At 36.1% G+C, this 26,743-nt stretch overlaps 2 protein-coding genes across 7 annotated transcripts in view; one reads left to right on the top strand and one right to left on the bottom strand.

The window, feature by feature from the left end:
- Positions 1 to 1,157: 1,157 nt before the first annotated feature.
- mapk4 (mitogen-activated protein kinase 4) lies at positions 1,158 to 20,453 on the top strand. 2 transcript variants are annotated; one of them, XM_048209673.1, is made up of 7 exons: positions 1,158 to 1,463; positions 3,803 to 3,875; positions 4,252 to 4,832; positions 12,322 to 12,466; positions 13,587 to 13,748; positions 13,827 to 14,028; positions 18,756 to 20,453. In XM_048209673.1, the coding sequence occupies exons 3-7, from the start codon at positions 4,290 to 4,292 to the stop codon at positions 19,735 to 19,737; spliced, it is 2,034 nt and encodes a 677-aa protein (XP_048065630.1). In that variant the 5' UTR covers positions 1,158 to 1,463; positions 3,803 to 3,875; positions 4,252 to 4,289; the 3' UTR covers positions 19,738 to 20,453. The 2 variants fall into 2 exon arrangements, with proteins under 2 accessions (XP_048065630.1, XP_048065629.1); XM_048209672.1 differs by lacking the exon at positions 1,158 to 1,463 and adding an exon at positions 1,470 to 1,618 and having other exon boundaries at positions 3,802 to 3,875.
- Positions 20,454 to 22,973: 2,520 nt separating this feature from the next.
- The window catches only part of slc20a2 (solute carrier family 20 member 2), a 43,965-nt gene continuing 40,195 nt past the window's right edge, over positions 22,974 to 26,743 (bottom strand). For all 5 annotated transcript variants that reach the window (XM_048209675.1, XM_048209678.1, XM_048209674.1 and 2 more), the window contains one exon: positions 22,974 to 25,794. In XM_048209675.1, coding sequence (XP_048065632.1) covers positions 25,630 to 25,794 — 165 coding nt within the window. In that variant the 3' untranslated portion in view covers positions 22,974 to 25,629. The remainder of the gene's footprint in view (positions 25,795 to 26,743) is intronic.

Genomic DNA, 26,743 nt, shown 5'->3' with positions numbered 1-26,743 from the left:
CAATTCAATGTTTATAATACTGTAAAATGTTCTGAGTGAATGCATAGCAAGAAAAAATATCAGTTAACACCAAGTAACACAAAGAAATCGTGCTATTATGAGTATCTGATTCTAAGTCGTTTGCAATTTGATCCATTAGAGGTCGCTGCAAGCTTTAAAAACCCTGTGGTCAATTTTCAGAGGACAACATTAGATAAAGTAGGCTATATTGAGATTATTTCACTTCATAAAATCATCTGTATAATCTAGCAACATACATTATCAGTGATAATAAGCATACGCAGTGTAGAAGTAACTAAACAAAACACTTTGTTTATCATCTTACACTGCTACATGTGTATCTGTACTCTTCGTTTTTTTCCCCCTCTCGCTCTCTCAGAGCTGACACTGGTGTTTGGACAGAGGAAATGTAGACGAACTCCTCATTTATCTAATTTCCTCCTTTCACCACTGACTCCTCAGTGCGGTAACCTGACCTCAGTCAGGATGAAGCGTTTGGAGGGCAGCCAAACACTTTCTCTCCTGCTGAGGAATCCAAAGATACTGCATCTCTGCACTGCCGGAACCGAGGTGCTCGTTTTATTTCCAGGAACTGCTGTACTCGGTCTTTGGGCATTAATAAACTTTGAGTTGAAGGCACATAAACAGAATGAGGGCGAGGGAAGTGAGGGTGTGTGCAAGTACAAAACAGAGAAGCAAAGCTCTGGGAGACCACCTTGACATCTAATCTTGACACCTTTACTTTATCTTGTAAAAATGATGAGCACTGATCACACTGAATGGAAAACATCATTGCTAGCAGTAGTAACTCATAACTTCTTTTCTTTTTTTCTTAGCATATAACTAGAAAATAAGTAGTTGGATCGCTCTCTGGGAATGGTGGCATTGTCTCTATGATGCTTTTTAATAGATTTAACCGTGTTTAATTTGTAGGAAAAAAAATAAATAGGCTGAATGTTTAAAAACAATAATTTGATCTTTTTTTTCATCACAGTATTTCTGTAAGGTAATAAAATGCAAATAGTTTTAAACTATATAATTATAATTCTATGTGTGTGTGCGCGTGTATAAATGCAGTGTACATAGACGTCACATTACCACCAAAAAACTTAATCTAGTATCTTTGATAGTCAGTAAATTAACATAAACAGTGAGTGTGTCTGTAAAGCACTTTACATGTAAAAAAACAGATGCCCTGACCAGTCAAGACCACTTAGCAGACCTGATGCCACGGCCCATCGTTTAAGTACAGGATATATTGTCCTGCACAAGCGCGCAGGTGTCAGGATCACCGTCTGATGGACAGGGAGGGCGTGACGTCATCGACGGGGCACCAACGAGTTTGCCAAAGAAAAGCTTGTAGATTCATTCCACAGTGGAAGAGGGACACCGGGAGTAGAACAAATGAGGTGTATCTCAAATGAACGCTCTCTCAGCGGTTTCTCCGGGTGACACTATCGCGGGTAAGATCTTATATTATTCTCTGATAACACACACGGAAAATTCCTCACGGCAGCGGCAAACTGACAGACTAAAACCTCCATCTACCGGACTGCACCAGTGCCAAGATTCAATAACAAACTCTGAACTACGAAAACACCACTTTCCCGATGGAAAGGTATGTTCACTTGTGTTTTTTTCTAACACAAACAGAGCAAAGCCGTGAAGCAGCTGACAAAGGCAGGCGACGGTAAGAGATCCAGGAGCATCGCTGCCTTTGTAGTTTTCTCCGCGGATGGGCCGGAAGATAAGAAGACAGTGTTGTCAAAATCTGATTCTGTACTCCATTTCTTACGTTTGTAGGCTCTTTTGTCACTTCTGAGTAGACTTGCGAGTGAAACTATTCTTATTCTGTATATTACGGACGGGGTTGTGTATATGTATCCGTTCAATTTCAGAACCAAATACAGGCGTTACTGTTGTCACACAAAGGCGAATGAATGCAGCGCTGCCTATTGTGTGTTCAGCTGGACCCACAGCTTCATTTGTGCAGGCTTAACAAGTTCTCCGTTTTTATTAATTTACGGTACCTAACGTGCATAAATATGAACAATAAAATCATTCAGCGTAATCAATGTTTACATTTTGTTCTAACGTTCAGCAACACATTGCATCCGCTTGCACGGTCAGCGCCATAGTCATATGCATTATTTATAAAGTTTGGCTCACCCACTAGTGTGGTCCCATTGGTTTATACTAGATTCTTCTGTGAACTCGGTAATTGTTTTTTCTTTTTCAAAAAGTTTTACACAAAGAAAGGAACAGCATTTTTGAGAAATCTCAGTAAAAATCATCACATGAAATAAGTACTCTAAATGTATCAGTGTTCTGTTTTATTCTACATGAACGGGTCCGTCTCCTTATGGGTGCCGCCATGTTGACATCACATGACCTGTGGTGTCGCGCTATTGATGAGTTACTACTACTTCTAATAATAATGTTACTTTTTATCTAGTGTTTAAGTCACTTTACAACACATAAACAATTAAAACCAATGTCCATTAAATGAATGTGTGTGTATCTATCTATCTATCTATCTATCTATCTATCTATCTATCTATCTATCTATCTATCTATCTATCTATCTATCTATCTATCTATCTATCTATCTATCTATCTATCTATCTATATATATATATACATATATGTATATGAGATACCTTTAAGAAAAACATTCAAATCCGAAGATAAACAGTTGTGGAGTAGCTTCAGTTGGTAAAAAGAAGTGCATTCAGGTCAATATGTCCAAAACCACTGGTAGCATAGAGTGCAACATTCGGGTTGCGGAAATGAAAATCACATTCTTTTTCGATATAGGGGAATTGATTTTGAGTGATAAAAATCAATAAACCTTAAAGACAGACCTACTGTGAGCTAAAAGTTTGTTGCTTTTGTTGAAGCTGTCAGCCAGCATTATTTCAACTTATTCTTTACAATACACGTCTTCATCTGTGGAATTACTGGTGAAAAACTACCCATGATTCACCAATCAGAAAACAAAACAGCAAATTGTGCCAAAAGATCTCTTTTACGTCCGCCTATTCCCATGAATCCCTGCAAATGATGCAACAGAGAGAGTCTCCCTACACTTTCAAACTACTTTAATATTTGTGTATATATGCATGCTTTGCAGTAAACGTAAATATGCTATGTACACAATCAACATCTTTAAATCAATAGTTTATCCATCAGTTTTAATTTCATTGTCATTCACAATGCTTTATGGGATTTTAGTTTTTTCCTCATTAAAGCCGTTAAGTACACACTCTGTACTTTTGTCTTTTTGTCCGATTTTCAAATACTTTTTGCTACAAATCAAAGTGTTTAATGTTTTGACCTTGTAGCTGGATTATTTGTTTCATGACTTGTTACACTTTAACAAGTGTTTTTTTTTTTTTTTTTTTTTTTTTTAATCCCTATGGGATAAATGAATGGGAAAAATACTTTCACAACCAAAGCAGCTGAAAAAGTGAACTGTTGCACTCTATTGAGGTGATTAAGAGCCAGCTAAATGTAAACAAAAACTTACGGAGTTCACCTTTAAGAACTGAGTTGGAAAACAAGAAATGGTATTGTAGTGATATCAGACTATTAAGTCTAGTGTTAGGAATAACACTAGATGCTTTGTTGCTCATTATTTATATAATAACGTAGGAAACAACCAAGCTGAGATTCTATAAACTATGAAACGTAAAAATGTTAATTTGATCATATTTCTAAAGCGTATTTGTCCATATGTTTATTGTAATTGTAATCTAACGACATATCTGCTCTTTCTTTCTTTCTTTTTCTCCACTGAAGGGAATGCATGAGGAGCGTGAAACATAGCTGCGTGAGGAGAATGGAGGGTACAGGACAGCCTGGAGCTGGAGACGGCAAGTGAAAGCTCTAACCCACGATTTAAGTACCTGCCGTTAATGTTAAAGTCAAACATCACAGAGAACCTCCAACTCCAGTGCAGGAGCGTAATTCAGTTTCATTATAACATGGAGTGTTTTTGGGGTAGGGCTGAATCCTGGGAGACTGAGTTACAGAATGTTTGCTGTGTGCAGCAGGCACTGGCTGACTGTGGGATGTTGCTATGGAAACACTTGCCCTGTACTGGGTGTTGAGTTGTATTCCACCCAGTACTGTGCCCCCATTGCTTTGATAGTATGCAACTGTGATTTAAGATCTCTTTCTTGAAGAAGAAGTGTTATTATTGCAATATTGCATTATTTGGTTATTTATCATTCTCCTCACTCTCTCCAGCCTCTCACAGGCAATGCCCTATTGCTCCTCTCTAAGCAATGGCCTGGCAAAATACATCCCCATTCCGATATGGCTTTGACCTGGGGGGACATTACCAGGATCTGCGTCCTCTGGGCATGGGAGCATCGGGCCTCGTACTCTCTGCGGTGGACAGACGCAGTGGACTTCGTGTGGCAGTGAAGAAGCTGGTAATGCGAGATGCCGTCAGTGTAAAACACGCTCTGAGGGAGGTGAAGATCACCCGCCGCCTTCAGCATGAGAACGTGGTTAGGGTGTATGACGTATTGGGGCCGTCCGGTCACCCTTTACCACGTGACTTGACTCATGTGCCGGCAATATACATCGTGCAAGAGTGTATGGAAACTGACCTAGCAAGGTTACTCGAGCAAGGGCCGTTGCCAGCCGAACACGCCACCCTGCTCTTTTATCAGCTCCTTCGTGGACTCAAGTTCATCCACTCGGCCAACGTGCTGCACCGTGACCTCAAGCCAGCGAACATCTTTATCAACACGGAGCAAATGCTGCTGAAGATCGGAGACTTCGGTCTGGCTCGCATTGTCGACCCACATTATTCGCACAAGGTAAGAGCCACAGTTGCAGGGCAGAAATGACTTCAGCACAAACTGCTTCACCCACTAGAAAGAATAACCTCTATCTAGACAGGTCTTTGTTAGTAGAAATACTACAATGATTTCTAATAGAGATATCTGACTGATATTTCTTTATCAATATTCCAATTTAATTTGTTATCAGTGCTGTAGTATTAGATCTGCTGATAAATGGCACCATTTTGTGAGTACCTACACTTGTATTCATCAGTAAAGTATCATTTTAACATTCATTCATTCATTCAATGTAGCATAACAATTAGACATTTGCCAAAAAACAAATAAATAATAATAATTAAAAAATATATATAAAAAAAAAAATATATATATATATAATATACATACACACACACAGTCAAACCAAAATTTATTTAGAAACATTGAACATTTCATTCATTAATACAGTTTATTCACTACAGTTTAAATTTTTATTAATAAAATATGACATAATTATGTCAGATAACACTTAAGCAAAACATGGTCAGATCAAAGTGTCTGAATAATTTTTGATCCCAAATCTTTATCAGTTTTACTGGTAGTCCACTGTGTGGAGAATGTTTGGGTATAATATGTCACAGTTTACTTTATTTTGCTATCCTCACTTACATAAATGAACTATATATAGTTGTTTAATTATCATTTAATTATCATTAAGTTATACATTATTTAATTAAAAAAGAAATATGGCAATAATTACAATAATAATAATAATAATCCCAATTCATAAATTAGCTTAACAATAAGACATTGATCAAAGGATGGATTTTTTTTTGACAATTTTTAACTTTTTTTTAAATAATAATAATAATTTTAAAAATAACCAATACATAATATGTTTTTATTGTTGTATTTTAATGATCATTTATACATTATTTGATCAAAAAGCAGAAATATAACAAAAAATAAAAATCTGTTCTGTATATTGATTATTGGACATTGAAAATATGAAAATAATTTGTATTGTATTGGTCAAATATTGATTGTATCAAAGCTCATCAAGATGTTTATCTAGTATGAATTCTTGGAGTCTTGGATTACATTATCTGTGGAGTTTTGGTGAATATTTTTGGCAATAATATGTTTTTTGTTCATGTACCAGGTTATTGTTTATGTAAATACCATGGTAATTATCAGGTAACCTAACATATATCAAAGCACTTACAGTCTGATGCGGCTACTGTGCAATGGTACTTTTTTTTTTTTTTAAGGGTGTGGTTCACTTCATGCTGAATAACACTGTAAAGAACTGGAAATATTAGTTCATTTTTGGGAACTTTTAAATGTTAGTAGTATGTACCGTCATACTGTTAGTTTGTACTGCCTTGCAAGCTTTCAGTGTGGTTCACCCTGCAGTTACAGTCTGGCCTTGATTAGCAGAATCACATTTCCTATCAATTATCATGTGCTGCAGGCTATTAAGATAATGACATATTAATCCATTTACAGCTTTATCATCAACATAACATCCTTAGGAACAGAAGTACTTTAGATTATCTGCTTTCAATCTTTTTGATGGTTCTCATTATCATAAGTCTTGGCAGCTACAAATTAGATTTAAGCAGTATCTGCTGTGCTACATACAAAAAGTTCTCATGCATCTCTTCATTTGATATTCCTAAAGTTAGTTAAAATACCTATTGATTGTTTAGAATGGATAGTTGTTTGGAGAGTTTATTGAAGCATTTTTGGCCACAGTGTTTTGTTTTTGCTTATTTGATCCTGGTACCCTATTAATATAACAACTACAGTCTGTCTATAGTTGCTTCATATTTCTGTGCATTTCACATAGATGGATGTTTTCAAACTTTGACATTTGGACATATTGCATTACACAATAATTATGAACAATTACCTTGATGTTATGGCAGCTGAAAGATTAATGTGGCACTCTACTGTCTCATTGTGCTTCTGTATTATTTAGCAGAGCTCACTGTGTAACACTAGCAGACCAGGAGAACAACATGAATGGAGAGCTTTGTGTGAGACAGGACAAGGTGGGGTGAATGATCAGTAAAGGGGGATAGTCACAGTTTGGGATGGAAAGAACAGCCAAAATAAAAACAGCCTTCCCCAGGAAAATATAGAAGGGCTATTATTGCAAGAGCCCTGTTTAAAATTCTGATAGTACACTGATAGTAGGAAGCTGAGATTGCAGACTCTTTAAGAACAGCATCCCTCTGCTGTCATGTCACTCGAAATATTTATGTATTATCAAAATGTCAAAGCTGCTCTGTCTTCAGTGGCTTCAAAAGTTTTACACTTTGTGGCAAGACATTTACAGAAACATTTTTGGTATGTTTAACTTTAAAACAATATAATATTGTGCAAAATGTATTCAAAAGTATTTAGCAGATATTAGTCATGGGTCTTTCATGTGGGGAACTCTTCTCATGTGTTTGCAATTTGCATAATGATGCATTTAAAAGTTAAAGGTGCCCAAGAATGCTTTTTCACAAGATGTAATATAAGTCTAAAGTGTCCCCTGAATGTGTCTGTGAAGTTTTAGCTCAAAATACCCCATAGATTTTTTTAAATAAATTTTTTTAACTGCCTATTTTGGGGCATCATTAACTATGCACTGATTTTTTTTTCAGCGCGCCGCCCCTTTAATTCGCGTGCTCCCTGCCACACGAGCTCTCGATTATATTACAGCACATTTACAAAGTTCACACAGCTAATATAACCCTCAAATGGATCTTTACAAGATGTTCGTCATGCATGCTGTATGCATGCTTCGAATTATGTGAGTAAAGTGTTTATTTTGATGTTTATATTTGATTCTCTATGAGTTTGAGGCTGTGCTCCGTGGCTAACGGCTAATGCTACACTGTTGGAGAGATTTATAAAGAATGAAGGTGTGTTTATGAATTATACAGACTGCAAATGTTTAAAAATGAAAATAGCGACAGCTCTTGTCTCTGTGAATTCAGTAAGAAACAATGGTAACTTTAACCTCATTTAACAGTACATTAGCAACATGCTAACGAAACATTTAGATAGACAATTTACAAATATCACTAAAAATATCATGCTATCATGGATCATGTCAGTTATTATTGCTCCATCTGCCATTTTCGCTGTTGTTCTTGCTTGCTTACCTAGTCTGTTGATTCACCTGTGCAGATCCAGACGTTACTGGCTGTCCTTGTCTAATGCTTTTCATAATGTTGGGAACATGGGCTGGCATATGCAAATATTGGGGCGTACACCCCGACTGTTACGTAACAGTCGGTGTTATGTTGAGATCTGCGTGTTTTCCGGAAGTCTTTTAAACAAATGAGATTTACATAAGAAAGAGAAAGCAATGGAGTATGAAACTCAATGTATGTCTTTTCCATGTACTGAACTCTTGTTATTCAACTATGCCAAGATAAATTCAAATTTTGAATCTAGGGCACCTTTAATGATTAACATATCTTTAGAAACGTTCACAATGCTGTTGCTGATGAAATATAATGTGGATGACATTGAATAAATATCTTTTCATCAGGTTAGATACTGATTATTAATCACCCAAACCCCTATCTAAACCTGTCTTGTGTTTGTAGTTCTAATCGAATCGAGAGTGTGCACGGATCTGCACTTTGGATTCTAACGGTAAAAGTAGACCATCTGGGTACCTTTGGAATACTCATTTCATCATACTACGATATGGGACACACTGATTCTAATTTCGAATACTATTTAGGATTTATAGTATGTGAATTGGGACACAGCTATGGTCAAGATGAGGTGATTTAAGTGACTTTGAACATGGCATGGTTGTTGGTGCCAGACGGGCTGGTCTGAGATTAACTGGGATTTTCACGCACAACCATCTCTAGGGTTTACATAGAATGGAAAAAAGAGAAAAAGAGAAAATGTCCAGTGAGTGGGAGTTTTGTGGGCGATAATGCCTCGTTGATGCCAGAGGTCAGAGGAGAATGGCCAGACTGGTTTGAGCTGATAGAAAGGCAACAGTAACTCAAATAATCATTTGTTACAACTGAGGTATGCAGAAAATCATCTCTGAGTGCAGAATACATTGAACCTTGTACTACAGCAGCAGAAGAGCACACCGGGTGTCTCTCCTGTCAGCTGTCAGGAAACTGAGGCTACAATTCACACAGGCTTACCAAATTTGACAATAGAAGATTAGAAAAACATTGTCTGGTCTGATGAGTCTCTTTTTCAGAATTTGTCAGAATTTGGCGTAAACAACATAAAAGCATGGATCCATCCATATCATCAGTTTAGGCTGGTGCTGGTGGTATAATGATGTGGTGGATATGTTCTTGGCACACTTTGGGCCCCTAAGTACCAATTGAGCATTGTTTATCATTGCTGTCCATGTCCATCCCTTTATGACCACAGTGTACCCATCAGCTGATGGCTGCTTCCAGCAGAATAACGCACAATGTCACAAAGCTCAAATCATCTCAAAAGTTTTTTTCTTTTTCTTTGGTCATGTCTCATCACCCCTAGGATACCAAGTGAGCCTGGACTGCCACCTGTGTTCCCCTTCTAAAATATTAGTGTGTCATTGTACCTCTGAGTGTGCATTAAGCTTGAGTGAATTAAGGGCAGTAGTTCCCTTCACCCATTCACTGAGCGAGTGCCTGCAACTCTGACACTCAGTGCTGAGAGCGTCTGTTCCCCTCTCAGCATGGAGGGAACATTCAGTTCCCAAATCTAGAGGACCACAGATAAGTGGAATATGGATTCACAGCAGCATCTGGATCCACATATGCTAGCAGTGCAGGCAGGGGACTGATAGGGCCCCAGATGGTTATACTCATTCAATACAACATGAAGAATAAAGATGATGTGGACACTGAACTTTATCTATAATTTGAATAAGGAACCAGTGGGCCAATTCAGCTGTTCTGTAGCTCAATTATGATGGCTTGACCAGCGTAAGCAGCAATTTAAAAATATCCATAAATAATAAGATAAAAACATACTGTAAGCTATATAAAATTCCTTATTCCTTAATAATTTTTCTTAACTTATGATTGTCTTTGAAACCGATTTGACTTATGATTGTTTCAGAAACTTGATAAATCAATCCACTTTAGATAAATTTAAAGCTGTCATGGAGATTATATTATATTAATTATGTGACCCTGGACCACAAACGCAGTCATAAGTCGCACAGGTATATTTGTAGCAATAGCCAACAATACATTGTATAGGTCAAAATGATCAATTTTTCTTTTATGCCAAAAATCATCAGGATATTAAGTAAAGATCATGTTGAATGAAGATATTTTGTAAATTTCCTACCATAAATATATAAAAAATGTATTTTTGTTAGTGGATTCATTTGGACAACTTTAAAAAGCGATTTTCTCAATATTTCGATTTTTTGCACCCTCAGATTCCAGATTTTCAAATAGTTGTATCAAATATTGTCCTTTCCTAACAAACCATAAATCAATGGAAAACTTATTTATTCAGCTTTCAGATTATGTATAAATCTAAATTTAAAAAAATTTTGTTGTACAGGGTTACATATCATATACAGTACAGTCCAAAAGTTTGGAACCACTAAGATTTTTAATGTTTTTAAAAGAAGTTTCGTCTGCTCACCAAGGCTACATTTATTTAATTAAAATTACAGTAAAAACAGTAATATTGTGAAAGATTATTACAATTTAAAATAACTGTTTTCTATTTGAATATATTTCACAAAGTAATTTATTCCTGTGATGGCAAATCTGAATTTTCAGCATCATTACTCCAGTCTTCAGTGTCACATGATCCTTCAGAAATCATTCTAATATGCTGATCTTGCTGCTCAAGAAACATTTATGATGTATTTTCAATGTTGAAAATAGTTTGTGTACAATATTTTTTTCAGGATTCCTTTGATGAATAGAAAGTTCAAAAGAACAGTGTTTATCTGAAATCTAATCTTCTGTAACATTATACACTACCGTTCAAAAGTTTGGGGTCAGTAAGAATTTTCATTTTTATTTTTTTGAAAAAAATTAAAGAAATGAATCCTTTTATTCAGCAAGGATGCATTAAATCAATCAAAAGTGGCAGTAAAGACATTATAATGTTACAGAAGCTTTGTATTTCAGATAAACACTGTTCTTTTGAACTTTCTATTCATCAAGGAATCCTGAAAAAAAAAAAAAAAAAGTACACAATATTTTGTAACAATTGTACACATTAAATGTTTCTTGAGCAGCAATCAGCATATTAGAATGATTTCTGAAGGATCATGTGACACTGAAGACTGGAGTAACGATGCTGAAAATTCAGCTTTGCATCACAATAAATCAAATATATTTAAATAGTACACAGTTATTTTAAATTGTAATAATATTTCACAATATTACTGTTTTTTACTGTATTTTTAATTAAATAAATGTAGCCTGATCAGATGAAACTTCTTTTAAAAACATTAAAAATCTTAGTGGTTCAAAACTTTTGGACTGTATTATATTATATTATATTATATTATATTATATTATATTATATTATATTATATTATATTATATTATATTATATTATATTATATTATATTATATTATATTATATTATATTATATTATATTATATTATTACATAGGTTTTTTGTGATAAATATAATAAATATGAAAATAAATAATCTAATAATATTTATCTTACACATTCTAAAAATATTTATTTATCCTATTTGTGGATTTTTGGCCAGTGTAAATGTTGGCAGCAGAAAACATCCTAAATGTCGAGTCTGTCTCTATGTAAGTTGCACTGACAGTTCTTGACAGCTCAAAATCAGCATTGCTGACATTTGTTGGTCAAGATGCCCGATTCCTGACATTTTTTTCCTTATTATTACTCACTTTCTGTCTTTGTTGGCCTCACTTGCTTGTGATTGTGAACAGTTTCAAAGGTCTGTTTGAATCGGCTCCAGTGAGAAGACAAAGGCCCTCTGTTTAAGCAGGATATGTAAATATCATTCTCGTTTGTGTCACCATCACCCTTCAGAACCACCCTACTGAGGCTGCCTGCTAAAATCTCACAAATAATTCATCACCTGAGCCCTGGGGGAGAGTGGGAGGTGAGAAAGAAGAGGAAAGGATGAAGGAAGGCAGGAAGGATGAGCTGAAGGAGATTTATTGGGAGTCATAGGGTTACTGTATATCAGCTGCTTCTCATCAGACTTAACACAGATGCTGAGTCACATGGCATTTTTTTACAACCTACTCTGTTTTTTTTTTATATATTTATTTATATTATACCACACAAACATTACTGTTTGTTTGAAGAAATTAATACTTTTATTTAGCAAAGAAGCATTAAAGATATTTATGTTTATTTACATATATTTAAATAGGTTTATTCATTTTCTTTAATCCAAAGTAACTTGGTGTACAAATCCGAGTTTCTTTTTCAGCCTGTCAACCTTCGAAACTACAATAAAAATGACAATTATCCTATGAAGTACACCATTTAATTGTGCATATAACATTATCTTTGCTATGCAGGGATACCTGTCCGAGGGAATGGTTACTAAATGGTACCGTTCACCAAGACTGTTGCTGTCTCCAAATAACTACACTAAAGCAATTGACATGTGGGCCGCAGGCTGCATTCTGGCTGAGATGCTCACTGGACGCATGCTGTTTGCAGGTAAGGCCAGAAGAGCACTCAGTAATGAGCAAGGGGCCGTCATTAGTGTTTCTGTTGCTCTATTGGTTTTGTATAGATCTAGCGGTTCACTTGAGAAACAAGAACATCAATCTTCATTATCCGGACTCGGTCTTAGAGCATCCTCTAGTGGCTGTACGTAGCAAAGTAAAAAGAGATGTTTAGACCTGACATATCAATCCATTTCTATTTCTATCATTTTCATTTCACAGTACTACATTGGCAAGATTTTTATAAATACAATATTGCCAGAGTGTCAATACATGCAACAAAAGGAATGACAAGAATAGGGACAAAAATTGTATTTCAAATAAGGTAAAGTAAAACAATACGAATAGCAGTAACAAATAATATGGTTACAGATGATACATAAAGAGTATTTAGTGTTAAACTATATTTTTATATTGGCATGATTGTTATACATTTAATTTTGCCATTAAAAAAGTATTAATTTAAAAAATAAGGTCAAGCCATCATAGGTTAGGGTGATATTAATAGTCACCCTGATGCGCCAAAGCTTTATAATGGTAGTGCACGGAAACCACATCCATCTATCATAAATGTACTCCACACACCTCCAGGGGGTTAATAAAGGCTTTCTGCAGTGAAGCGATGCATTTGTGTAAGAAAAATATCCATATTTAGCACATTATAAAGTAAAATATCTAGCTTCTGCCAGACCGCCTTCCATGTTCAACTTATGAAAAGGCGGTCTGGTGGAAGCTAGTTATTTTACTTTATAATGTGTTAAATATGGATATTTTTCTTACACAAACACATCACTTCACTTCAGAAGGACTTTATTAACCCCCGGAGCCATGTGGGGTACGTTTAAGATGGATGGATGCACTTTCTTGAGCTTCAAACCGGTGGTTCCCATGCACTGCCATTATAAAGCTTGGGAGCATCAGGGTGATTATTAATATAACTCTGATTGTATTCATCTGAAAGAAGAAAGGATGGCTTGAGGGTGAGTAAATCATGGGGTAGTTTTCATTTTCAAGTGAACTAATCCTTTAAGTGGTTGTTTGCACCCTGATGTAAATAGCTCTGGTGCAGTCAGACAAAGTTACAATGCTTCTGTTTGTTTCTCTTCTCTAAGGTGCTCATGAGCTGGAGCAGATGCAGCTGATTTTGGACACTGTGCCTGTTATTAGAGAGGAGGACAGACAGGAACTGCTGAAGGTCATGCCCTCTTTTGTAGGTCAAGGGTGGGGGGTCAAGAGGTCACTCAGAGAACTACTGTCAGAGGTGGAGGACAAAGGTAAGATGAGAATATTTATTTTTATACATCAACAACAGTGATACATCAACAGTTTCAGTCACGGAATCCACATTTCAGGCATTGATTTCCTGGAGTGCATCCTCACCTTTAATCCCATGGACCGGCTGACAGCAGAAGCAGCTTTGTCTCATCCATACCTGCAGAGATACTCGTGTCCTCAGGATGAGCCTGTTTCCCTGCAGCCTTTTCGCATAGAGGACGAGCTAGAGGACAGTGTGGTCACTGAGCATGGTCATGCGCTCAGCTCCCACTGGGACAGGTACACCGCTCACATGTCACACATGAGGCACTCTGATTTATCAACACCCAGAGTTGTGTCATTTGTTAGTTTTCCTGGCACTCACAGTTCACTGCTGCTGACAATATAAAAAAACACTCTTGCTTTTTTACAAAGAATGTTGTTAAATCTATATAGCTGAGAAGAATTATTGTTTGATTAAATTAATTAAATTTAAAGTTTCAAATAAAGTACAATCCACATTCCTCCCTTAAAAAGGTTTCATTCATGTTGTATTTCTTGCATGGACCTTATACTGAAATCAAAAACTAATAAAAAAAAAATAATAAATGTAATATTAAATAGAGTAAATAATAAATTTAGGGTTCATTTTAGGCATGTTGAATGAAAACAACACTATGTGACAATGGAAAGAAATTAATCAAGACTTGGCTGATGTCAGAAGTCTAAAACAGCCACAAGACTAAATAGAGTATAAAATACTATATTTAATTAATAAATTAATATAATTTATGGGTCAATGACGTGATGGGTCATTTTTTTGTCCAAAGGCCTTAATAATAATAAAAAACAAAGATATGACATCCAGAGTATGTCAAATATATCCTAAAGGTTTTAATTATATATTGCTACATATAAAAGTATTTTAAAGATTCTGAAGTGTCAAAATGTCATTCAGTTTAACCATCCAAAGGCCAATACAGCCACTTCATTTGTGGTTAAAATATCTTAAAATGAAATAAATGTGTATATTTTTTATTCTGGCATGATTTTATTACATCAAATATCAACATAGTGCAAAATGGTATTAAAATTATGTGTAGAAGTCATTGCTTTGTTATGAGAAAGAATGTCCGGAAAAATAATTTCATTGTCATTCAGAGTAACCAATGTAAAGGGACCATTTTGGATCAAGTAATGCTGTCAGTATCATGTGACATCATTCAGACACCTGCAAAGCACCACATGGTCGTGAAGCAAATTAACTAACTCTCTTTTAACTATTTGAAAAATTCATGTTTTCAGTTGCTCATACACATGTCCAGAAACATCAGGTAATTCGGTACAACCACTGTAAAACATGGAAAGTATTGTAATATTTTAAAAACTTGTGCTAAATATAAAATGTTTGATTGTCCTTTTGCTAGCTAGCTAGCAAGCTAACCAACTAGATATCAGCCTGTTAGCATTTTTGAAAATATCGTCATTCGGTATAACCAAAAGTGTCATTCGGTAAAACCGAAATTTTGACACTTTTGGCGACAAATTTTGTCCATCTTGTAAAACATGACAAAAGCAATGTTAATTGATTATAAAAAAAATCTCATTAACACTTAATAAAACTTAATACATAATACAATTTAAAGGTGCCCTAGATTATGTTTTTAAAAGATGTAATATAAGTCTAAGGTGTCCCCTGAATGTGTCTGTGAAGTTTCAGCTCAAAATACCCCATAGATTTTTTTTTTATTAATTTTTTTAACTGCCTATTTTGGGGCATCATTATAAACGCGCCAATTTATGCTGCGGCCCCTTTAAATCCCGTGCTCTCCGCCCACAGAGCTCACGCTTGCCTTAAACAGTGCCTTAACAAAGTTTACACAGCTAATATAACCCTCAAAATCGATCTTTACAAAGTGTTCGTCATGCATGCGGCATGCATGCGTCGGATTATGTGAGTATTGTATACTGTTATATTGTTTACTTCTGATTTTGAATGAGTTTGATAGTGCTCCGTGGCCAATGGGTAATGCTGTTGGAGAGATTTATAAAGAATGGAGTTGTGTTTTATGCATTATACAGACTGCAAGTGATTAAAAATGAAAAAAGCGACGGCTCTCTTGTCTCCGTGAATACAGTAATAACCGATGGTAACTTTTAACCACATTTAACAGTACATTAGCAACGTGCTATTGTTAACGAAACATTTAGAAAGACAGTTTACAAATATCACTAAAAATATCATGTTATCATGGATCATGTCAGTTATTATTGCTCCATCTGCCATTTTTCGCTATTGTTCTTGCTTGCTTACCTAGTCTGATGATTTGGTTGTGCACATCCAGACGTTAATACTGGCTGCCCTTGTCTAATGCCTTTTATAATGTTGGAAACGTGGGCTGGCATATGCGAATATTGGGGGCGTACACCCCGACTGTTACGTAACAGTCGGTGTTGAGATTCGCCTGTTCTTCGGAGGTCTTTTAAACAAATGAGATTTATATAAGGAGGAGGAAACAATGGAGTTTGAGACTCACTGTATGTCATTTCCATGTACTGAACTCTTGTTATTTAAATATGCCAAGATAAATTCAATTTTTCATTCGAGGGCACCTTTAATATAAAAATTTACACTTTCTTTCAAAAGTAAGATTTTTTTTAATGTTTTAAAAAAAGTCTCTTATGCTCACCAAGTCTACAATTATTTGGCCAACAAATAAAATAAAAACTGTAATTTTGTTAAATATTATTACAATTCCAAATAACTGTTTTCTATTTTAATATATTTGAAAATGTAATTTATTCCTGTGATGGCATTAACTGAATTTTCTGTATATAACGGCAATATATGCTCTAGTGTCTGCATTCATTGCATACATTTCACTGTGACACAGTGTTGCTTCTAGTGTTGTCAAAATATATCTATATTTCGATATGCATGGATACTAAAAAAATATCAAACTTTTCAAATACTCCTTTTCTGCAGTATCGATACCTGCTGTGGGTTCTTGCTCTCGCAAAATGTCCATCTTGGCAAGTATTCATGTAAACAGTCAGTTTTGGAATGTAAATTGAGAAATTTGTGTAACAGTATATTGGATCCACGCATAAGCTCTTAAAGTGACAGCAGTCTAATAAACCTGTTGCTGACTCTCATGTTAATCAGAGAACAAAAGACAGAAATTCACGCACTGCTCTTGACTGAATTTGTAACTTAAATTGTTAGCATTAATCTGTATTTAATTTTTACAATGAAGACTATTTAATGTTGTTTTACTTTTTAATTTCTGTATATTTCTTACCCAAATACTACTGTTAGATGCACCTGAAACACTTAAAAACACATTCTTTTGTATTTTTAGTTCAGAGTTTCAAATAAAGTGTGTGTAAGCTATTGCAGTAAAATTACCCAAATGATCAAAAAATTATGAGATAATAAAAATGTCGATATGGCAGTTTTCCCTGTGGTATCAAAAATGGTATTGATTATCGTGTTGTATCGAAGTTAGAAATATAGAACAAATATATTTCTCATAACAAATAGAAATAATAACAAATTAAAGAGACTCTCTGAATTCTTTGAAATGATGTTTAGCCACTAATGAAAAAAGGTCTCTTTCTATAAACGGACTCCTCCTTTTCCTACAAACTATGTACAGTACAAAGCCAGAAAAATATTTCAAATATTTTACTACCAGGACATAGTATGACCAAGATAAAGCTTTTAGTGGTTTGTTGCAACTTTATTATTTGGCAGTTTACCATCTTACAAAGCAAAGAAATGGGTTTGTTACCCTACGGGTACATCATGCAATAGCGGGTTGCCAGAAACATTATTTTAACAATAGTATGTAGCAAACAAAAGCAGTTTGAGCTGAGATTTGTGGATCCAATAAAGTGCAGTAGTTGTGATTACTAGAGCATAATGAAACCGAGGAGGAAAAAAAAAGAATTTCAGTTTTGGAAGAGCAAATTAAAGTCTACAGTCGTTCTTTCATGCTCTTTAATGATAAAAGTTTGATTGTTAAAAGTTTGTGGGTACATGCACACTGGAAGAGTGAAAACAAGGGTCACGTAAAAGGCAATTTACACAGATGGGTACTGAAATGCCCAGAGGACTTTCCAGTGACGTAGAATGCTGTTCAAATATAGAAACTTATTAAACCCCTGCATAATTAAATCTCATAGCAGACTTAATAAAAATGTCATTGTTGTCTTTTATGTGGCCATATGGGCACATCTGACACAAATTCTTCCTTTACTGTTCGGAGCCAACAGTGAGAGGTGAAAAAGCTTGTTAGCTTGGATCAGGAACAGAAATGATCTTTTGAAACATCCAATTATTTTTGACAAAGTGTAAAAATGCTGCTGTTAAAAGAAATTGTCTATGCTACAGATGGTCGTCTTTACCACCATTTGACTCTTCTCTCTGTTTGCGAAAACAAAATTTGTGGTTAAAGTAATATACTTATAATGGTCAGGACAGGAGTATTTGACAGCACACACAGGTTTACTGATTAATTTGATCGCACTAGTCAACTGTTAACATGTGTAATGTGATCAAAAATACAGATACAAAAATGATTACAATTTAAAATAACTATATTTTAAAATGCAATTTATTCCTGTGACGGCAAAGCTGAATTTTCAGCATCATTACTGCAGTCTTCAGTGTCACATGATCCTTCAGAAATCATTCTAATATGCTGATTTTATGCTCAAGAAACATTTCTTATAATTATCAATGTTGAAAACAGTTTGTGCTGCTTAATTTTTTTTTTCAGGATTCTTTGATGAATGGAAAGTTCAAAATAATATTTATTTGAAAAAGACATCTATTAAGGTTTTTACTGTCACTTTTGGTCAATTTATTGCATCCTTACTGAATAAAAGTATTAAAAATCTTCATATCCCTAACTTTTAAACAGCACTGTATACTTTAAATAATACTGTGACTTGCTGCTAATATACACCACTTTATAGAAATATTCATATGCATGCTAAAACTGTTTATATAATTTTTCCAGGTATGATGGGAGTCTGTCTTCAGACGTTTATTGGCGGCCCCAGGAGCAGTGTGGGTGCATGCAGAGCGTCTCAGAGCTGGGAGAGGCAGAAGACGACGAAGTTCAAAGAGATCCACGAGCGAGCTCGACGGCTCACATCGAGGAGGCTCAGGTAGACCCTCGCAAATACTCCCACAGCAGCTCCGCAGAGCGCTTCCTGGAGCAGTCCCACTCGTCTCTGGAGCGGGTCTGCGGCCAATTCACGGAGCTGGACTGTGGCCGATCCTGCGATTACAAGGTGGGCTCTCCGTCCTACCTGGATAAGATTGCGTGGCGAGAAGGGAAGCCGCAGCACTACTCTGAACCCAAGCTAATACTGGACCTGTCTCACTGGAGGCATAACAGCATGTCTGCTCCAAGAGGTGGCAGCGTGGAGAAGCTTCTTGCCGAGCCCGGAGATCTGTTTCAGGAGATCTCGCGCTGGGTGGCGAGCACACAGTCTGGACTCCACTCGCCCGGTTCTCCTCAAGAACATCTTACCTCTCCGTGTTCCCCTCCTCAACCGCTGTCTCCTACACTGCTGCCTCATTCTCACACTCAAATACCAGCGCCTTTGCAACTGTCCAGCCCTCACCAGCTCCATGAGGACAGGAGGAGGAGTCCCACCCCATTCTTCTCCGCTCCTCCATCTCTGCTGCCCTCATCTCCTTCCTCTCCTCATCATGATTCATCCAATTATCCGTCTTCCTCTATTTGTTGTGGAAACGATGAAGAGCCCTCGCAGATGGATCCTTCCGGAGAGGAACATTTTGACCTAGATGTGTTTATCTCTCAGGCTCTGAGGCTTTGTAGTCAGAGCGAGGTACTCTCGGAGAACGCGGATGCTCCCAAACCAGGCAACGTTAGCCGCGTTCATAACACCTCAGATCACAGACCCTCCAGAACACAAACTCCAACCCCTGAGATTGTCAAGGCTCATGAGTGCCATAAAGAACACTGGTAGAAGAGATGCAACTATTTATTTAATGATTTTAAAGGTGTTTTGATTAGTACAGCTTATTTAAGGTGGCATGAATTAATGTGAATACCGAGGACCTTTTGAGGAGCAGAAGATTTTTGAGAATGTTGTTTTATTATGCTGAGATTGAGTATTTACCTCTAGGAGGAGGATCACCTGGCAAAAACATCTGAGAACTCAGATATGAATTGAATGGAGCCCTGAGGGACCATGGTGATGTGAACATTTTTATTTGTTCCCTCAAGAAACTGTTCTGTCTCTAAAGAAAATGTTTTTATGAGAGACATCTGCGTGCTATCGTATTTGATTTCCCACACTTCAATGCTCTTTAAACTATTCCAACTTTTCAATATTTTTTGGTGAATTGATTTAAGGCATATGAACTAATTTTGTTAGATAAATTTTTTAAGTTTCTTAGGAAATGAAAGTATTTTTTTCCCCCACAACTATACCTCTTTAGGCCCTTCTGTAAATTTTAAACTAAAATGTTTTATTGAATGTTACTAAAAGTTTTGTGCAAGATTGAAGGATTTGTCTGTTAATTCTGTCTAGCACAAACTTAGGTCTGAATAATTTTTAATTTGCACTTAAATTATTAAAATAAGTGCGTAATGGAAGTAATTTGTCAACCGTTATCTAAAAAAATGGCACTTTTGATATTAAAGTTTTCACTTACAATGAAATAAAGACTCTAGTCAGTGGCCTAGAAAAAGAAGTTTCATTCTACATAAGGTATTCCCCATTATTGTCCACCATGTCTAGACAAAGACTATATATACCAAGACAGTTCACTCACATTACTATGAATGGGAGAAACTGCTACGCATAATATGGTGGAGCAAGTACTTCTAAATAAAAGAGCCCATCGCCATTTGGTAAAGTCATTGCATCACTGCCGTTCGAAGCTCTGGTTCGCTTGGCGCTGCACATGCACGTTGGCTGGACCAACTTGAAATAGCTTCTTTTTTTATTTTTAAATGCCATTTGAGGATAAGAAATAACATTTGTGGGACAGTTAATATCAGATTTTGTTGCTGATTGCTGAAATGTTTGAATGTGTATTTAGCACGAGATTTCAGTATTTCCCCATTCAAGTAGATTGGCGTTGGTCTTGCATGTCTGAAATAGCTGCAAGAGTTGTTACAAATATGGCCGCCAAGTGAACTGGCTTTACTTGAAAGATAATTTGGTATTAGAGCAGTCAGACCCTTTTTATTACTAACCCCCCATCACCAGACACTTTTGGTTGAAGAATTAATCATGGCTGTCAAATATGCCTGTGCATAGGATATATACCATTGGTAAAACAATTGGATCCACAGTGTCAGTATAAAGTTCAAGACTCTTAAATGAGTCAGAAAAAACAACAAAATTAAACTTGTGTGTAATTTCTATGCCAATAGTGACACCAACCATCTTTTTTTCCCCCAAATAGCTTTCCTGAACAATCCCCCATTTTTCATTGGTAGGCCAAACAGATAACCACACCCCAAATTCCTGCCATTGGTTTCCAAGTCAGGATGCTTAAATGTCTTATATATCCACATTAAGCTGGGGTTGTGATAAATCATTTTAACAAAAATTACAAACTTCAACTTTAAAACATCAATCAACAAATTAAAACAGGAGGCCGGCAGATTGTTATTATTCTTTGTAATTTTAATTCCCATAATTTAATTAGTTAAAATGCAGACAACTTTCACAAAAAAGTTCCAAAAAGAAAGAAAACAGCAATACAGTACATATGCAGATAAGGGGGGGTTTGTTAAATTAAATTTAAAGCCCTGTCTTCAGATGGTACCAGACAGTTAACAGCATAGCATTCACATCATCATGGAAATAGAGATGACACAGCAGGCAATCAGCAGGCCAGCAGAGGATTGGGCTACATTCTATTTTCAAGTGCAGATAAGAACATGGAAACTTAAATGATATTAGTACACTACGGGAGAATGTCACTACAGGCTGCCAAGAACAGTTATGAAACCTTTTGTCATCACACCGGTTGTGGATATGGATGATTTTGTTTGCGCAAAACTTACATAGTAATCTCTTTGAATTTTCCAATAATAAAATGTCAATCAAAAAAGCACAAAATGGCACTGAAGTTTTGGATCTAGCATAATAGTGGTTAACATGCCATTCTTTGAATATGTCACTCAAAGCTATCCTTGTGGCCAAGCTACTGCAGCCCAATGTTCAGTTACGCAAATATCTAAACACAGACAATTCCGACTCAAGTGCGCATTGCATTCTCAATGTTGCCGCAAGGGATGCTATAGTATGGAGCCCCTAAAGCAGGGGTGGGGAACGTTGATCCTGGAGAGTTTAGCTCCAACCCTAATTAAACACACCTGAAGCTAATCGAGGTCTTCAGGATTACTAAAGTTACAGGCAGGTGAGGATCAACGTTCCCCACCCCTGCCCTAAAGGGACATAGTGATGGAAAAATTATGTCAATGCTTTTGCATTAGCCCGAGAAATTTTGCATTCGCTCGCATAACTTGAGTTATTTGCGAGCGAACGCAAAATTTCCTGGGGAAACGCAAGAAACATTGAATATATTTTTCCCATCACCATATCGCTTTAGTGGCTTCATACTATAGTGGGATTTATCGTAAATTGCTTTCAGATAAACTACTTTCTTGACAGCGCAACATTCTGAAGAGAATCGAATTGAGAAATTTAGTTAAAATCAATGTTTATAGCAACTTACTTGAGTAATAACACATTTAGTTTAATGTTAGATACATTTGAAAGTAACTAAATCGCCTCCTTGAGTGCTGAAGGTTGTTAAAAACTGGTCAAACACCGAGCGTCTGCGTTTGCGTACTTGCGTAAAGTATGTTTCTGGCCTTTTTTTTTTACTGCACATGTGAATGATTTTGCTGGTGTACTGCTATAAAACAAACCAAATCATAGCAGAAAGGCTGATTATATCGCCAGTTTGATGCAAAATATTGGATGCAGGTTAGTAAAACATTTTACTGGATTTTGCTGTGCCCCTGTCTGACTCTCAACGTTGGTATTGCCACTGCTGGTGAAGGGCCGATTGACCACAGTCTGGCAGCTCAATATTGCATTTCAGGGAAACAAAATTACAAAGTTATTCAACCTTACTTCTCAAAACATAATCATGAAAAACTGTTGAATTTTAACAACTTACAAACACTCTCTCTCTCTCTCACGCAAGGGAGAGAGACGTCCCTGGGCAAGAAAAAAACAATGGATATATGGAACCAATCCACATTACTAACCCCTGTCGGAACTTTTCTGACTCTTTTGCGATAAAATCATCTTTAAGAAAATGTTCAGTGGTATTCAGCACTGAATTTTCTTACAATAGTTACTGGTACTTCAACATAATCGCTGCTCGGGAGCCCAGATTACTCTCCATGTAAGAAGTCACCACCCAGGTAAAACTTATATATGTAGAAAAATATAGTTTAATGAAATTTATATATCTATTCATTTTTTTTTATTATTATTATTTTTTTAATCATATCCACCATGTAAAGTTGTACTACATGTAGCAGTGTGTGAGTAACACAGGATCATGATGGTTCACACTGCTAAAACACAAAATGACATGAAACACCTTTGCACTATGCCTGGTTATTTCATATTTAATTTGTGATTAATAGTTAGTTGATTGGCATTTTTAGGCAACTGCAATGAGTTATTCTACAATATGATTACAATGTAAACACCACAGTACTTAAGTTACTGTATCCAACAAACAGTAAAGCACAACATTACAAGGCAAATGGCCATATAAGCATAGATTTGTTCTTGATGAAAAATAAAAACAAAAGTAATACACACACACGCGCACGCACACACACAAAAAGAAACAGCAACACTTTGCATTGGTTCAAAGCCACACGTTTGTACAGTTTCCAAATCTGGTGACTATCCCGAGGCAGATTACAATGGTGTCTGACAAACATCTAAGCTCAGTTCACCTGATATAGCGTGGTCATTTTTGGATGGAAATCGTGAGACTTTTTGGTTTCTTGTGGTGTCAGGGCCACAAATAGGTTGTTACATATTGACCTTTCATTTTATGACACATTTGTGTCTCTGAATCACATATTGTCCTGATGTTAAACAAATTCCAGTTCTAATAAACCTCAATGTGATATCAGTACTGAAGGCTTTATCAGTGAGGCTGAATCAAGTAGCTGGATGCTGATATGAGATTCACTGATAGCCAGACTCAGCATCTAATACTGCCTCTCAAAACACCATCTATGTGAAGTGGGTAAATCTACGTTTGTGTGTTTGTGCTGGTTTTATGGGTCACCCAAGTGCCCGTCAGGGGATTTTGGCTGTTTCGGCACATATAGGTATTTTATATTGGCATCATCCATTGGGCTCGAAGAACATTATATACTATGGCTAGACTGAACTACTAGCATCCTTGATATACTTTCTGCAATACAAAGACAAACTGATCTCTTTTGTCTGGACATCGTTTAGATTGTAATTACAAACACTGTCAAAGAGATTGGCAATGAAACTTGACCATCAGAATCTTTGGCTATTCTTTTTCCAAAAAGGGAATAAAATCAAATGGGTTTAAATCACCTATTGATATTTATGGATTAAAAAAAAGTTGAATTATTGAAAGTTTCAATTTAATACCTCAGATATGCTCCTTTTTTTACATCTTCAAATGATGGTGAATTCCTATTTTTTCATTGACATGGGAATCTTTTAGGTTAGTCGATTGGAGAAAAAGTTGTAAATCGTTAATTTGAAGTTATTTTTGATAAAGCCTGACAGGATTATGAATGTAGCGTCTTGTCATAAGAAAAGTAAATGTTTAATATTTGATCATTTTCATATGCTTGGAAGAGCATACGTTTCATGCAACTACCAAACCTGGTCTAAAGTCTCCTTAAATGTAACAATATAAGACCTCGAAATAAGACATAACTAAAAATCTAAAATCCAAAGCTGAATATATACACAGTAGAAATTATAGTAGCATACATAGTTCAAAACATGATTTTGTCTTCACACCTTTGTTGTTGTTTTTTTGTTTTTTGTTTTTAAAAAAAAGGTCTGAATGCTAACATATCTAAAAATAAATACAACAATAAAAGAACAGGGAATTCTTGCACATTATCCACTAGAAAAATGATTCATCTTATAATATTTCATGTATTATGAGATAGCACAGTTTTGTCACTTGTCTTTTATGTGGCATAGAGGGTTGACTGAGGTATGATTTTAGCAATGCAGCTAATGTAGGTTTTGAACAGCAGGATGCTTCTCAGTGTCATTTACGCAGAAATTTGATGTTTCAGCGAATGGCATTAAAGGTGCAGTTATAACGCACCACACATGGCATATTTTTAAAACATTACATTTAGAGGCCCAGGAGTAGTTAATAACTATATTTTGTGCCAATATACTGTGAATTGTGCCATAAAAGTCCCATTCTTCATATACTGATATTTTATGCGAGATTGGCAATTGTAACGGTTACGAATGCACTGAGTATGTGCACATCTGTCCAGTTCTGTCTACTCCTTTGAACATGTAGGACCACAGATGTACGAGAACTATTTTTTTTTTGGAACTTTGAATATGTACCATTTCATATCACTGAGTCAAAGATCTTGCGGTTTATGGTAACATTTCAAACAAAACAATGGAAAAATGAAACGGAAATAAATACTCTTGACAAGATTAAGGATATTTAAGTCAAAGGATTCTGGATGCTTTTCCAGGCAGCATTTGAAGACTCTCCCCACCCTCTGGCTGTCCCCTTATATCATGATATTTAATTTTTTTCTGTCTCTGTCTCCATTTTATTTTTTTGTCATTACCCTTCTATACCTCCCTCTCTCCTCCCCATTTTCCATCTCAGACGAAAGGCAGTATGCCGTAGACGAACAGGGCCATGACAGCAGCGCTGAAGAGGCCTGCTACAGGGACGGTGACAAACCAGGCCAGGAAGATATTCCGGAAGAGACGCCAGTCCACAGCCTTCTTTGAGCGGATCCAGCCTACCGCCACCACTGAGCCCACCTGCACCCACAGCAAAGACAAAATCAGCAGTAGCACGATACACAAATATGAAATGAAAACAATAAAACATGGATTTCATCTAGGGATACAATCTTCATGAAATGTATTTTGTTATTCCTATAAAGGCTTTTTAAAGACCCCATGAAATCACAAGCATAGGTTTATGTCCTGTTTTCTATCTTCTGTTGAATCAGGATGCTAGATTGAGGCTCACCCCATTATTTATTTATTTTTTATGGTCAAAAGCCCTGGGGGCAACATAGCTTAGAAATTTAGATACATCTTGTTGTTAACATATTACTATATTTACTATACTGAAATTATGTTTAAATCAGAGATGCCATTTAAGAGCCTTAAAGGGCATACAGTAGTTCACCCAAAACAGAAAATTCTGTCATCATTTACTCGCTCTCATGTCATTCCAAACCGGTAAGACTTTCATTCATCTTTGGAACACAAATGCAGATATTTTTAATATTCTCGCATCATGATTGTCCCTCCAACCACACATCAAAAAGTATAAAAATACATCATAAAAGTAATCAATTTGAATCAAGCGGTTTAATCCACGTCTTTTGGAGGTACATTTAGGGTTTAAAGGTGCCCAAGAACGTTCTTTCATAAGGTGTCTCCTGAATGTGTCTGAAGTTTCAGCTCAAAATACCCCATAGATTTTTTTAAATAAATTTTTTTAACTGCATATTTTGGGGCATCATTAACAATGCACTGATTTACACTCGGCGCCGCCCCCTTAAATCGCGTGCTCCCTGCCACACCAGCTGTCGACTATATTACAGCGCATTTACAAAGTTCACACAGCTAATATAACCCTCAAATGGATCTTTACAAGATGTTCGTCATGCATGCTGCATGCATGCTTCGAATTATGTGAGTAAAGTATTTATTTGGATGTTAAAGTTTTATTCTGAGTGAATTTGAGGCTGTCCTC

This window comes from Megalobrama amblycephala, linkage group LG12, assembly GCF_018812025.1.
Source record: "Megalobrama amblycephala isolate DHTTF-2021 linkage group LG12, ASM1881202v1, whole genome shotgun sequence".
Classification (NCBI taxonomy): domain Eukaryota; kingdom Metazoa; phylum Chordata; class Actinopteri; order Cypriniformes; family Xenocyprididae; genus Megalobrama; species Megalobrama amblycephala.
This window is presented reverse-complemented; position numbering and strand designations above follow the sequence as displayed.